This window comes from Carcharhinus amblyrhynchos, chromosome 30 (genome assembly GCF_965287045.1).
Source record: "Carcharhinus amblyrhynchos chromosome 30, sCarAmb.v2.hapA, whole genome shotgun sequence".
NCBI lineage: Eukaryota > Metazoa > Chordata > Chondrichthyes > Carcharhiniformes > Carcharhinidae > Carcharhinus > Carcharhinus amblyrhynchos.
The window spans coordinates 28,645,519-28,660,999 of record NC_137353.1 but is presented as its reverse complement, the minus strand read 5'-3'; the positions used below and the strand labels follow the sequence as shown (position 1 = coordinate 28,660,999).

General features: G+C 42.3%; 1 protein-coding gene across 4 annotated transcripts in view; it reads right to left on the bottom strand.

The window, feature by feature from the left end:
• The window catches only part of disp3 (dispatched RND transporter family member 3), a 501,267-nt gene that overhangs the window by 148,471 nt on the left and 337,315 nt on the right, over positions 1 to 15,481 (bottom strand). For all 4 annotated transcript variants that reach the window (XM_080214968.1, XM_080214970.1, XM_080214971.1 and 1 more), the window contains one exon: positions 14,894 to 15,033. In XM_080214968.1, coding sequence (XP_080071094.1) covers positions 14,894 to 15,033 — 140 coding nt within the window. The remainder of the gene's footprint in view (positions 1 to 14,893; positions 15,034 to 15,481) is intronic.

The window sequence follows — 15,481 nt, the reverse complement described above, 5'->3', positions numbered from 1 at the left end:
TCCACCAATGCTGTAACAAAGAAAATAAGCATGGATTGGAGGAGCACCAAAATCTTGGACAGATCTAGTTCCAGATCGGGAGCTTGTGGAGGTTACCAAGATTGAGTGGAGAGAAACATGGGCAACAATGTAGGCATTTGAAAACAAGAATGAAAACTTTAAAATCAAGGTGTTGCTGGAAAGAGGAGTTGATTTTGGTTTGTGAGCACAGGGCTCATGAGTGAATATATCCTGGTTCAATATATTTGCAACCAGAGCTTGGATGAACTCAAGTTTACAAAGAGTTCATGGTGGCAGCCTGGCCAGCAGAGCATAAGAATAGGCAGGACTGGACTTAAAATAAAAATCATACATGGGATGTGTGTGTCACTGGCTAGACAAGTATTTATTGCTCATCCCTAGCTATTCTTGAGAAGATGGTGGTGAACTGCCATCTTGAACCGGTGCTGTCCATGTGGCACAGGTACACCCACAGTACTGCTAGAGGGGTGTTCCAGAGCTTTGACGCAGCAATAGTGAAGGAACGGTGATATATTTACAAGTCAGGATGGCATGTGAATGGCAGGGAAACTTGTGATCGGTGGTGTTCCCATGTGTACATTGCCCTTGTCCTACTAGATGTCAGTGGTCGTTTATTTGGAAAGTGCTGTCTAAGGAGTCTTGTAAAGTTCCTGCAGTACATCTTGTAGATGGTATATACTGCAGCCAACTGTGTGTCGGTGGTGGAGGGAGCGAATGTTTGTGAATGGGAGTGACATCAAGCGGTCAGTTTTGATCTTGATGGTGCCAAGTTTCCTGGATGTTGCAGGAGATGTACTAATCCAGGCAAGTGCAGGACCCCTTCACATTCCTGACTTGTGTCTTGTAAATAGTGGACAAGCTTTGGGCAGTCAGGAGATGAGTTACTTGCCACAGGATTCTGAGCTGCTGACCTGCTCTTATAGCCATGGTTTTTAAATGGTTAGTCCAGTTCAGTTTCTGGTCAATGGTAATCCCCAGGATGTTGATAGTGGGGCGATTTGGGAATGGTAATGCCATTGAATGTCAAGAGGCGATAATTAGATTCTCTAACTTGTCATTGCCTAGTACTGTGTGGTGCAAAGGTTGCATGCTACCTGTTGGCTAAAGCCTGGATATTGCTTAGGTCTTGCTGCATTTGGACATCAACCACTTCAGTGTCTGAGGAGTTGCAAAAAGGTGTTGAACATTGAGGAATCATCCCATTACTTATATTATGATGGAAGGAATATCATTGATGAAGCAGCTGAAGATGATCGTGCCCTGAAGAACTTCTGCAGCCATGTCCTGGAATTAATATCCAACACTCACAATCAATCAGTAGAGAATTATTGCCCCTGATTCCTACTGACTTCCGTTTTGCTAGGGCTCCTTGATGCCACACTCATTTGAATACTGTCCTGGTGTCAAGGTCCCTCTCAACTCACCTCAGAAGCTTAACTGTACCCTTCAGAATGAAATACAATATAAAGCAAAATTTTTCTTCCAAGTTTTACTTCCTGAAAGTTGAACTGAGATTTGCCAGTTGCCTTGAGAGTTCATCTTCATTACTTCTAATAAAACCCTTAATATCAATGCGACATCATAATTAGCATCAATATTTAATTAAAAAGCCAAGCTCCCACCTCAATCAAATTTACTATGGCACAATAGCTCTCAAAAACCAAAGGACACAAATTAAAATGAAAAAGGAAATCAGGTGGAATTTCTTTCAAATATATTGAAGAGAGAATGCCGCTGAACAATTAGATTTTGCAAGAAAGAATTTTACGAGCTTTCTGCTGAATAGTGTTAATCTTGGCAGGTCGAGTTAGAGACCTTCAGCTGTTGATTGATTGCATCTTTTTTTAAATAGTCTGACCAGACTTTTCACCAAGAGAGGATGACTTGGCAGGTCCCGATTCTGGGACTCCCAACCGCATTCCTGGGCTATTTTTCAGCAGTGCCTTTAAGGGTTGCTGTTTGGTTTCTGTCAGATGTGCACAACTGGCACTTCCACTCTAGTCCACTCCATTGCAGAGAAAGGAATCCCTTATTTCTCTGCAATTTTAATGGAGTCGGACAAAGTTTTTAAAGACTCGTGGTACACAGCTCCTCCACGGAGACACGAATTCTAGTCTGCATGAGGGAACCGTTTAAAGTACAATTTCAAAACGTCCTCTTCGTGCCATTATGCAAGCTCTCCCTTTCCAGAATCACGAACATACAGAAATATACATACAAAATAGGAGATCGAGGTAGGAAGAGTTTCAAAAGTTAAGTGAAATAATTTGCTCTGCTATACACTTCATTAGAAAATTATGAGTTCTGTAGTGTGATTTATATGAGTTCATTAAGGTGAGTCATGACAGCATTGTGAAGGGAAGATTTGACTACCCATTGTTATGCATTTTCCAAACATTTACTTGGTATCAGACAAATCAGACAATTTGTAGGAGTGACCAACATTGTGTTATGAGAAGAACAATAAATAGCAACTTGGTTTCTCGTGTGCACCTCTTTTTGGATAGTTGCAGGGCAATACTCAAATTTACATTTACTTACTATTGGAGTCAATTCCCACTTCTATTCTGAATGAATGCATATACATATGTATTTTACCATTTTTCACCTTACTTTTTTAGTTGTTTATAAATTTACCTATCTTAACTCCAGAAAGCCTGGTTAAAGTGGCTAATTTTTAAATAACAACAATAGGATCTGGAAGAGGTCCTCTCAGGGAAGGGAGATTAAACCTTGTTGCTACCAGCAGAGTGGGTTGAATAATGACAGAGCTAGATCATTTAGTATGCTATTATACTCTTGCATTGTTGGTTGTTAATAAAACTTCTATGTTTTGAAAATAAACAACTTCTAATCTCTTTGTGCAAGGGGCCAAATCTCACGCACATTCAGGGAGACAAGTTGATGGGTTGCTGTAAACTGAAGGAACTGAATATACAAACATTTGTAAAGGGATTTACTCTGATCTAATCTATGAAACCTTAATTGGATCTAATGATCTTTTCTCATTTCAGAAAATAGAAAGTTCAATTTAGTATTAAAATGTCAAAGAATTGAGTAATTGCACTTCCCTCCTGTCCCCCAACTGTGAGAAAAATAACAGAAGCACCCACCTGAAAGTAGACAGGGGTTCATTATGATTGTGAAATTGTAGATTACTGTACAAGAATACTAAGAACATAGTGCAGACAGATGTTGGCATCCCCATTTATCAGTATATATGCAAGTGAAAAACATGCATTTGGGATTGATAGGTTCTTGCCTTTGGCAGGCTTAAACTACAGCTCTTTAGCAGGAAAGACCCAATTGATATAGAGCTGTTGGGAGTCGAGATGTTTTCAACAAACCGTATAGCTTTGAAATTTGAATTCAGTAACAAATAAGCTCAAGAACTAAAAGGCAGTGCAATGAAAGAGATGTTTGCTAATGAAAGCCAAGGAGAGAGAGAGAGAGAGAGAGAGAGAGAGAGAGAGAGAGAGAGAGAGAGAGTGTGTGTGTGTGTGTGTCTGTGTGTGTGTGTCTGTGTGTGTGTGTCTGTGTGTTGGGGGTGGGGGAGAAGGGGGGGAAAAGAAACAGGACCATCCAGAAATGCAATTTAAATTACAACCTTTGAATGCGTCCAGCTGGTTTACAACAATAGTTACCCAGAAATGGAACTCCCATTACACCCCCAAACCCACAGAGGTCTCCCACAGGCCTCAAATTACTCTCCCACCCTGCCCAGCCTGCACAGAGCCCCCCCTCCCCCAAACACTTCTTTAGTTCCCTCCCCTGCACCCCCAGGGTTTCCCAACTACTGTCTCTGCCAGAGGACTCTCCTCACACCCAAGGAACCACATTCCCTGACGTGAATGCACCAACTCTCAAGATTCTCCCACTCCCCTCACCAGGTCAGATTCTCACAGCCACCCTCTCATCTAAGAATCACAAAATCCCTACAGTGCTTAAGAGGCCATTCGATGCATCAGATCTCTCTGACAGAGTATCTTACCCAGACTCTCTCCCCTCCCCTATCCCTGCTACCCACACATTTCCCATGGCTAATCCATCTACCTACACATCTTGGAATACAAAGGTGCAATTCAGCATGGTCAATCCACCTCATCTGCACATCTTTGAATTGTGGGAGGAAACCAGAGCACCTGGAGGATACCCACGCAGACGTAGGGAGAACGTGCAAACTCCACAGACAATCACCCAAGGCTGGAATCGCATCCAGTGCTGTGAGCCAGCAGTGCTAAAACATTGCCACCCACCCTGTGCCTGAGTCGGAAGGTTACAAGAGACAGGATCCAAAAAAATGTTGAGATATAAAACTGGCATTCAGAATTTGATTGCAACTCTGAGGAAGGTCAAGCCCATTGCTTTCCAAACTGATGACAAATGCAGTTATTTGTGAATAATTGAGTAATAAGCAATTTCTGTTTTTGTTTTCATAAACAGTTTCTACTGTCCGTAATTATACTGAGATTATATATGACTACGGGCCTGATTTTACCAAAAATTCGCGCCTGATGAAATCGCAGTAAATTCGGGTGTCGGGCCTGTAATGCAATCTGCACCCGAAACCAAGCAGATCGCACTTTTACCGACACCCGATTTGGGTGCGGATTAACATGCATTTTAATTGATTTAATGATCCACGCGCCCAACTCTACAGCCAAATCCCATTTTACCATCGTCAGATCCGCGCTGCTATCCACCTGCAGAATAAAAATCTGAAGCGGATTCTTGTTCTGCAGGGGAACCTCCGAAGCCCATCCTCCTTGAACACCCTTCGCAGACTTCCCGCTAACCACCCTGGCAGAATCGACCCCCACCACGATCCACCCTCCCTGGGAGGCAGGACCCCCCCCCCCCAACTTGCCATCGGACCCCCCCGGAAGGCAGGTCCCCCCTCGGCAGAGCACACCCCCAACCTACCTAGATTGCTGCTCTCCCTCCACCATCCTTCTGACCTTCTCCCAAGTCCGTCCTCCCCCCATCCTCCACCACCACCCCCAACCAGAGATCCATCTGAGCCCGCCCCCCTCCTCCAGCAGACGCCAGCGGAAGGGCAGGAAGGTGCTGCAGGCTCTCCAATGAGTGCAGTAAGAAGTCTCACAACACCACTCCAACAGGACTTTAACCTGGTGTCGTGAGACTTCTTACACGTTCACCTTAGTCCAACGCTGGCATCTCCACATCAACGAGTGCGGGTCAGAAGGATGGTGGAGGGACAGCAGCAATCCAGGTAGGTTGGGGGTGTGCTCTGCTGAGGGGTGGGCCTGCCTCTCCGGCAGGGTGTCTGCTGGAGGAGCCTGGCTCCCAGGGGGGGCTCTGATCGCGGGTGGGTGGGTTGCCTTCCAGGGGCGGTCCGATTGCGGCTCATCCATGCACCGCACCCCCCCCCCCCTCACCCCGCCCCGCACCCCAGCTCTCTCTGTTCTTGTCTTTCGTGCCTGGGTGCTCCGTTTCAGGTTTTTTTTCGAACCGCGCAAGCGCAGTTCAGAGCTCCGATCATTCCACCAGCACTAAGCCCCGCCCACAGTGCGGACCGGACCGGAGCCGGCAATAGCATATGCGCATGCTGGAACGAGGTTTCCGGGCTCGGATCCATTTTATGTCTGGATCTGGCCCTTAGCGTCCGATTGGTAAAATCTGGCCCTATAAGTTAACAATCTGCAGTATTCATTTCGCAGTGGGCATTGTTAACACATTTTAAGTAAATAGGAAAATTCAGGACATTTAAAAAAGCACGAATGGAAGTGGAGTTTGTATTAACCCGCAGACTGCTGGCAAGGTGCACAAACATTTCTTTCTTTACAATGATAAAACTAATCACAGCTAGATTTACTGCTATTATAACACTCTTATACTGCAAATACTGTTATTTTAACCAAATCATTTATACCCCTTTTTGAAGTTGTAACTATGTTCAAGATATTGGGCAAAAGATGTTACTGAAAAACTTTCTACAATTCAAAAAATAAAGTTTTTGTATCAATAGAGGAGCCCTATGTTTAAGAAGAAACATTGTTGGTTCAGAAAACAAGATTCCGATTAGTAGTGCATCAAATACAATGACACGGGTTTTATATGCACAAGTGTATGACAAACATTTTTTTTAGTTTCAAGGGAAGGAAACATCCTGTGATTCGTGATGATGCCATCTGTGAATAATGCAAGAATCCATTTCAAAGTGATTTGCAAAAAAAAGTTCAAAAAATGTTTTGGTCCTTTCCAGTTCTACAGAGTTGGCAATGAGCATTCAACAAAGCCACTTTGTTTTCAGGAATATTGTGAAGAAAATTATTAAAGCACCCATATCGAAATGAGTAACACTCAAAGGAGGCAACAGCCATCCGGAGACACAGTCTGAAATGTATATGTAATCTTTTCTTGAAAGCATTATTCCTCCTTCTTGAGTTGTAGAGTATAATTATTTTACACTGACCTGCCTTCAGATCTGTTTTTTAACATTACACTCATATTTTGGGTCATTAGAATATAATAATATTCTTTCAGCTGTTCAATCATTTAATCATCAATGGATTCCATATTCAGGTAACTGCTTTCTGAGTAGTGACAGCAACCACACAACCAAGGATTGCAAGAATGCAGCATTCTATAACAAGGGACAGGATTCTCCCATTTAAGACTATGTGCAGTGGCGGGTGGCTCCAGTGGTGACTGCCCCACTGACCCAGAATAGTGGGATCCTGTGCCAGATGAAGCACTTATAACCTTATTAAGGTATGCAAAGGCAACTTTCCTGGTAGGCCTGTAGCTGATTTGTCAGCTCACCCTCAGCTGGTGGGTTCTAAGGTCCTGGCGCCATATTTAAATACCAGTCTAGCATATTCATATCACTTTCTCCAATACATGTCTTCACCAGATCATACAGGATGTTTGGAACCCAGAAGGCAAAAGGCTAGCAGCTTTAAAAAGGTGGCAGCATTGCTTTACAGTGCCACAGTCTTTAAAGTCCTTCTTTGGGGACTGCAGACCCAATGGCAAGTGTTTTACCCAAGGAGTGGCTCAAAAAAAAACCTCATTTCTCCAGACTAGAAGGTTGTTGTTCAGGAGGTCAACATGTTTGATCCATTTGCAGGTATAAATACTCATTCTCTGAACAGAACATTCACAACACCACCATTGCATCTCTCTTCTTTCTCCAATTTCAATTTCTGTCCCTTCTGGGTAGGGCACATCACACAAAGGGGACATGCATTTCACCCAGCAACTGCTCCATCCCCTCTCATCACATCTCTTTCTTTTGCCCCTACACAGGTCAAACTTGTGCACAACTGAGAGGAAGCCCAGACAAGGAGAAGGAACAATCAATGGCCTCACCTAGTTCGAAAAGGCTGATGCAAAGCTTGCCAGCAAATACCTAGATCACTCCTGTGGTGATACAGAGCCTGGTCTCTTACAAAAACCTGGCATGGATCTCAGCTCCATTACTTCACCCAATTCTGCAATTCAATACATTCTGAATTTGCTTCAGCTTATCCACTAAAACTGTCCTTTTGCATGTACAAGCAGTCCTCAGCCTCAAACAGTCTGAGGATGAGGGAGCTCAGGAAAAACCTCCATCAGTGCAGGGGTGTAATCCAAAGTTAAGCTCAGTGTCATTTTCTGGAGAACACCTCGTAGACACCTTCCTGCAGCAGTTGGAGACAGGGACATCTGAGGTCTCTAACACTCGAGATCTGCTGCAGACCAGTCACCTGCTCGGTCCCAAACAGATGAACTGCCTCTGGAAGCAGCTGTCAGCTCACTGTTGGAAATACAATAGGAAGCAGCAGTACACTGGGCAGAGTTTCACTCAGTGTAGAGTGAACAATGGAAGAATCTTTTTATGTCCTGTTTGATTGTGTGGCTCCGACAAGTGAGTACTTTGAGGTCACCATGGGAAGATTGGCAATTACCATGGAGATCTTTGTCCAGCAGGCCCTGCCAACTTTGCACTCAATTATGCACTCATGGTCACACTCTGGTGGACTATCAGAATGTAGACCGCTTTGACGTCCTTCCAGGTGCCCCATCTTCTCCAAGTATTATACCAAGGCTCTCTGGCAGCCTCTAATTCTCTAATCTCCTTTGTAAGCCATGGTTTGTTCACAGTTCCCTTTCCACTCTTGCACCAAATAGGAATAAACAACTTTGAGTTCACCTATTCATTCCTTGAATGCCAGCTGTTGCCCGTCCACTGGCCTTCTTTTCCGTAATGTTTCCCAGTCCATCACTGCCAATACATGCCTTACATCATCATAGTTACCTTTACTAAGAATCAGGACCCTGATCACAGAATCAACTACCTCACTATCCACCTTGATAAAGAATGCTGTCATATCATGATCACTGATTCCCAAAGGTTCTCTCACAACTAATCTTTTCTCATTGCACAATATCCAGTGTTCCCTTGTTGGTTCCTCAATGTATTGGTCTAGGAAACCATCTTATATATACTCCAGAAATTCCCTCTCTATTGTACCGTGACTAATTTGGCTCACCCAATATATGCGCAGATTGAAGTCACCATAATCACAAATGCTCCTTAATCACATGTATCTGATTTCCCATCTAATGCTATTCCAATCATTACCACATTTTCCATTCTGTCTGTCCTTCCTAAACACTGAATAGCCCTCAATGTTTAGTTCCCATCTTTCATCTCCTTGGAGCCATGTTTCTGTAACTCCAACAATGTCATATCCATTTACATCTACCTGCCCAACTAACTCATCCATTTTATTTCAAATGCTCTGAGCGTTCAGGTACAAAACCTTAAGGCTAGTCCTTTTAATATCTCTTGCCCTGTTCCTACTATTTTTTAGTACATCCTTACCTTATTTCTTTGCCAATCACTTTTCTTATTCTCCTTGCTATCTTTTTCTCTTGTTTTTGATTCTCCATGTTCTGAATCTTTACATAGGTTCCCATCTCCTACCATATTAGTTTAAACACCCCTGACCACTCCAGCAAGGAAGCCCCCACCTCCCCAAAGCCCCAGAAATCAGAAACTCTCCCCCTCACACCATCTTTTCAACCAGATATTCATCCTATGTATCTGACCAACACATAGCACCGGTAATAAATCTTGAGATAACTACTTCAAGGTCCTACTTTAAACTTGCTTCCTAGCTCTCTATATTCTGCTTTTAGGACCTCATCCCTATTTTTAACCTATGTCGTTTATACCAATCTGTACCACGCCAACTGGCTATTCACCGTCTCCCTTCAGAATGTCCTGCAACCACCCTGAGACATCCTTAACCCTAGCACCAGGGAGACAACATAGCATCCTGGAGTTTCTGGCCAAAGAAACTTTTATATATTCCCCCCAAAAAATTGAATCCCCTATGACTATTGCATTTCTACACCTTTTATACCTCCCCTGTGCAGCAGAGTCATTCATGGTGCTACAAATTTGGTTGCTGCTATTATCCCCTGAAAGGCTGCCAACAGAATCACAACAGCATCTGTTTTGCAAGAAATAGCCACAGGGGATTCCTGCACTGCCTATCTAGTCATCTTGCTCTGCCTGGTAGTCACTTATTACTTTTCTGCTTGTGGTGTCTGAGCCTGCAGTCTGACCACCTCTCTATATTTGCTACCCACAGATTTGGCATTCTGCCCCATCCTGCGATCAGAGTCAGCATTACCCCCCCATCTCCCCGCCCTGTGATCAGAGCTGGCATTCCATGCATCCCACCCCGCAAATGAAACGAACAATTAATGTTGGCACTCCCCATTTCCCTGCATCTGACCCCTTCCTGCCAATACCCCACTCAAACAGCCATTACTGCCATTCGGAGCTCCTTTGTCTGTTTTCATACCACCACAAATAAATTAATCCCTTCCCCATGAGGCTCCCACTCGAGTCCACCCCCAGGCACTGCCCCCTGCGCAGGTTTGCAGAGCAAGGTTGGAGCTAACCTGTGCCTGGGGACAGTGTTTCAGACCATGTCTCTCTCTCTCTCAAAACTGACAAAGGGGCAAACCCTGAAAGCTTGTGGGTTTACTATCAAATCAACTTGTTGGACTTTAACCTGGTGCTGTGAGACTTCTTACTGTGTCTCTCTCTCTCTCCCACAGGGGCTATAATCACCTTTATGCCCTCAGGGGGAATCCTATGATAGGTTCAAGTCTGGGTGAATCTGTTGTAAATCTTGCCAATGTAACATGTAAATATGGTTAGAGGTAAACATATGGCAGGTGTGGGGGGCGGGGGCGGTGGCGAAGGTTAATTAGAAGCAATTATATTAAAATGTATTGAAATACCATGAACCTGATTACCGGCAAGGGATGGTGAAAATCTGAAAAAAATCTGAAAAAGATTTGTGATTTCCCAGTTTCGCTGGATCTTGAGCCCCGCCATCATTCCCATGGATGGCAAGAATGGGATCAAGATCCCACCCTAGGTTTTTTCAAGACTCAACTGACTGGAACTTTTGCAATTTGAACCGAGCTAGAGCAAACTATTTAAAAAGAATTGGCCATATTCGAAGGTGAAGGTGAGAAACAAACAAATCACCCACAGGAAGTGAGATTTCCGATAACTTTAGACACCCAAAATTCATAACTGTACGAGGAAAGTAAATTAAAAATGCAAAGTATGAATATTGAAACAATGGCTGCCACTGATGGACACACCCAAAATCTTTTGGAAATACACAATGGGCAAAATTTTTCAAGGCAAGGCTACCCCATCCACTAGAGCAGTGGTCATCAATCTACAACCAGTGGACTGTATGAGGTCCATCAAGGTTCTTACTGGGACAAAGGAGACATTTTGTTAATAGTTTGCAGAGTTTGTGAGAGAGAGCATGGAGCCTGGAGGACAAAATAATGCAAGAAAGAGAACAAAGCATGGAAATAAAAGGGTGCAGGAAAGAATGATAGGTAGATGAGTATTTTGTTTGTTTCCCTCATTTATCTTTAAATTTTTTTTTAATTTTTGTTTTGTAATTCAGTAGTAACCGTAAGGTTTCCTTCATAGTTTTATTACAGCCGGAGCAAAGGTTGGCAGGAGCAGTAGACTTTATCAATAAAATAAAAGGTAAATAAACATGAATAAATAAAATGAAAGAAATACCTAACGCACATTTCTATGTAATTAAAGAAATGTATAACCATAGAAAAGTTACAGCAGAAATGTGTCCATGTCAGCCTGAAGATACTGTGGTGCCCCTCTTATACCACATTCCTACACCCAGCCCATAGCCTTGCGGTTTACAGCACTTAAGATGTAAATCTAGATCTCTGCCTCCACCACCAACTCACGCAGCAAATTCCTGACACTCACTACATAAAAAGGTTCTTCCTCATGTCCCTCTACACCTTCTGCCATTTATCTTGAATCTACATCCCCTGCTTCTAGAGTTCTCTGCCAAGGAAACAATTTTATCCTGTCCAATATCTCTTCCCCTCATAATTCTGTACTCCTCAAGTCATTCCTCAACTTTCTTTGTTCCAAGGAAAATAACCTCAACTTATCCAATCTCTCCTCGTAACTACACTTTTCTAACACTGGTAATATTCTTGTACACCTCATTTACACTCTCTCCAGAGCAATTATGTACTTCCTATAGGGTGGTATGGTGGCACAGTCGTTAACACTGCTGCCTCAGCTCCAGGGGCTCAGGTTCAATTCCCAGCTTGAATCATTGTCTGCGTGGAGTCTGCACATGGCTGTGTGGGTTTCGTCTGGGTGCCCCGGTTTCCTTCCACAGTTCAAAAGACGACCTGGTTAGGCCCATTGGCCATGCTAAATCCTCCTTCAGAGTACTGAACAGATGCTGGAGTATGGTGACTAGGTAATTTTCCCAGTTACTTCATTGCAGTGTTCATGTAAGCCTACTTGTGACCTCAAAATAAACTTATAACTTAAACACGACTAGAACAGCATACAATTCTGGCCTCACCAGTGTTTCATACAATTCCAACGTTACACCCTTGCTTTTATACACTATATCTCTGACATTGAAGAAGGGCATTCATTATGCCATCTTTCCAAGCTTGTCTACTTGAACTGCTGCCTTTAGGGATCTGTGTACTTGTACAGCAAGATCTCTCAGTTCCTCTATCCCTCTTAGCATATTCCCATCTATTGTGTACTCCCTGTAACTGTTTGACCTCCCTAAAAGCGTGACTTCACACTTCTCTTTGTAAATCCATTTGCCATTTTACCACCCACTCCACTCACCCATCTACATTGTTGTGGAGATTATAGCTAACCTCTACTCGGCCAATCATTGTGTCATCTACAAATTTCCCAATATGGTCTCCCACATTCATACCCAAATCGCTAATACATAACGCAAACAGTAATGTTTAGTTGTAGCTGGTACCAGTTTTCAGAGGCACAGTAAATTGCAATATATATGAGTGTAAATATTTCTCCAATTTGAATATATTATTAATTATATATGAATGATTTAGCTTTTTCTGTAAGACATTATGAAATATTCAGTGTGTATTAAATGTATTTAATCTTATCCATGGGGTATTGGTTACTGCACATTGCCATTTTCAAACTTGCAGCCCACTGAGAAAAATGAGGGTCACTCATGCAGCCCACTCACTATCCTAGGTTCCCAAACTGCACTAGAGAGAGAGAGAGAGATGGCAAATGACAGGCGACGTAAAGAAATTCTTTAACAGAGGAAACAAGCTGAAGGCTGCTCTCTTTCTCTCGAAAAAAGCATGTTGCTTGGTTCAAGAAGCAATTTCTGCCAGAAAACTACCAGTAAACCAATATCATTGAATGCCTACAGTGCAGAAGGAGGCTATTTGGCCCACTGAATTGGCACAGAACCTCTGACAGATCATCTGACCTAGACTCACCCACCATCCTATCCCCATAACCCTGCATATTTGCCTGGCTAATCCACATAACCTATACATCTTGGGACAGTAAGGGGCAATTTAGCATGGTCAATCCACCTAACCTGCATACCTTTGACTGTGGAAGGAATCAGAGCACCCAGAGGAAACTCATGCAGGCAAACTCCACACAAATAGTAACCCAAGACTGAAATCAAACTTGGGTCCTTGATGCTGTGAAACAGCAGTGATAACCATTATGACACCGTAAAGAGATCACATAATAATTGCAACAGCTGAATGTATCCAATAAAGCAGCTAACCCAAAATGGCCACAATGTTTAAATCTTTGCCTCAAGGACACTAATCTGATTTTAAAACTTGTTTTAAAATTTAGTTCCTTTTATTTATCATATTTGTTGATTTGTACGAGCCCTAATAACTATATGATGGCTGCATGCTTGATGTTGTATTTTTAAGCTGGTTTCTTAGGTTTAAGGGTTAATAAATTTGCTCTCGCTGACTCAAAAAAAAACCTTGTGTGATTAGCTCCTTATTATTCACAGCTTAAAAGATAAATAGGTTCTGATTTCCTCATGGAAAATAAATTTAAAACCTTTGTTGCGACCAACCAAAAAGATTGATTAAAGGGGAGCCAATTAACCCTTACACATCTGGTTGTAACAACAGCCAAAAACACTTTGCTCAGTGGACTCACTTCCAATCTGCTGAGATTGTTCTACAAACTAGGGAATTCTGGAAAACTGTAATGAAGCACATCCACTGTAGTTACTTCCTTTAGAACTTGAGGATATAGGCCATTCAGTTCCTGAGGGATTTCTTAGAGTTTAGTGCATTAAGTTCCTCCAGTACTTTTTCCCCTGATGATGTGAATGACCTTGTGTTCCTTTTTCTTAGTAGCCCCTTGGTTACCCTCCATTTCTGATCTGTAATTGGTGTCCCTTATTGTGAAGGCATACACAAAACATTTGTTCAATATCTGCAAATTCCTCATGATAACTTCTCCTGCCTCAACCTCTAGGGAACTAAAGTTTACTTTAGCTACTCTCCTCTCTTATGCACTCAGAAAAGCTCTGACTATCTTTTTATGATCTTGATTAGTTAATTATCATGTTCTTTTTTTTCCATTTTTATCAAATGTGAGGTGCTTTTCTAGTTTCTGAAATACTCAGTTCTCAGGCCTTGCATTCAGATAAATAATTTATGTAGAAAATATCAGTGTAAGGTTTAATCAATATTTTATAAATGAACATACTGCTTGACTTGTCCTGTGCACTTCAATCATTTTGCAGTCTTTCAAGTTAGTTGTTACGTAATTTGAAGAATTTAGCAGAAGAGCTTACCTCTGGGTATCATTAAGATTGTATTTAACTTCTATTTTAATAATTTGTATTTTTATAACTCCTTAAAATCTTTAATATTGCACAATGCCCCAAGGCAATCAGCCAAAAAATTGACACTGAGCAAAGGGGCTATTAGGACAAGTAATAAAAAGCTTGACCAATAAACACCTTAAAGGATGAGAGGTGGACAAAAATAAATGTGTAGGGAGTAATTTCCAGTGATTATGGCCTACATGATTGGAGGCACTGACATCAATGATGGAACAAAGTGATTGAAAAATGCACAAATCCAGAATTGGGTGTTCTTGCAAGTTTGTAATGTTGGTGGACACTCCCTGAAGGGAGGTAGGAGGAGTGGGGCCATGGAATGACTTAAACATGAGGAGTTTGAAGGAGAAGTTCTGACCAGAAAATTCCTTGCTGTTCTTCAAATAGCGCTGTAAAACCTTTGGGCACCTTAGCAGGAGAAAGGATTATTATGAATGAACTTCCTTAGCCATGAATTCCTGGAGTGGTGTTTGAACTCAGAGCTTCTGGCTCAGAGGCAAGGTTGATGCTACCTACAGTGCCACAAGACCCCTTCATTACAACATGTACTTAAAAAAGTACACCCACAAGGTTATGTTCATGTTCTGTAGCACTGCCCATATTTCACCTTGTTAAATACATAAAAAATTTTTAAAAAAGGTCCTTACCTGGAGTAGCAGGATAACTCTAAAGGTGAAATGTATTGACTCCAAATGCAGAGAGCAGCTGGCATGATGAATAGAACAGCCACCCAACAGCAAGCAACTATCAAAGACATGAACAGTCCAAAGTCATGGACAGCTGGGATCTGGTAGAAACAAATCAGGGTTATTATTAAAAATTTTAAATAGGTCAAATCAGCTATGAGTCAGTACTGAAAATGGAATGACCTGGGTTCCAACTCAACATGCTATCCTTAATTAAAATCTAGTCAGACTGGTTTCCTCCCCTGCTGGGATAAGGTTCAGTTCATGAAATGCTTCTTTAGCAGGTACATTGCATTTCCTGGAGTGGATAAACATACAGATCATGGTTTAGGGCTAAATTGGCAGGTTGCTCTGTGAGGCCACAATTCTGATTTGATTTATTATTGCCACGTGTTAACATACAGTGAAAAGTATCATTTCTTGCACCCTATACAGACAAAACATACCGTTCATAGAGAAGGAAACAAGAGATGGCAGAATGTAGTGTTACAATCGTAGGTGGGGTGTAGAGAAAGATCAACTTAATGCAATGTAAGCCCATTCAAAAGT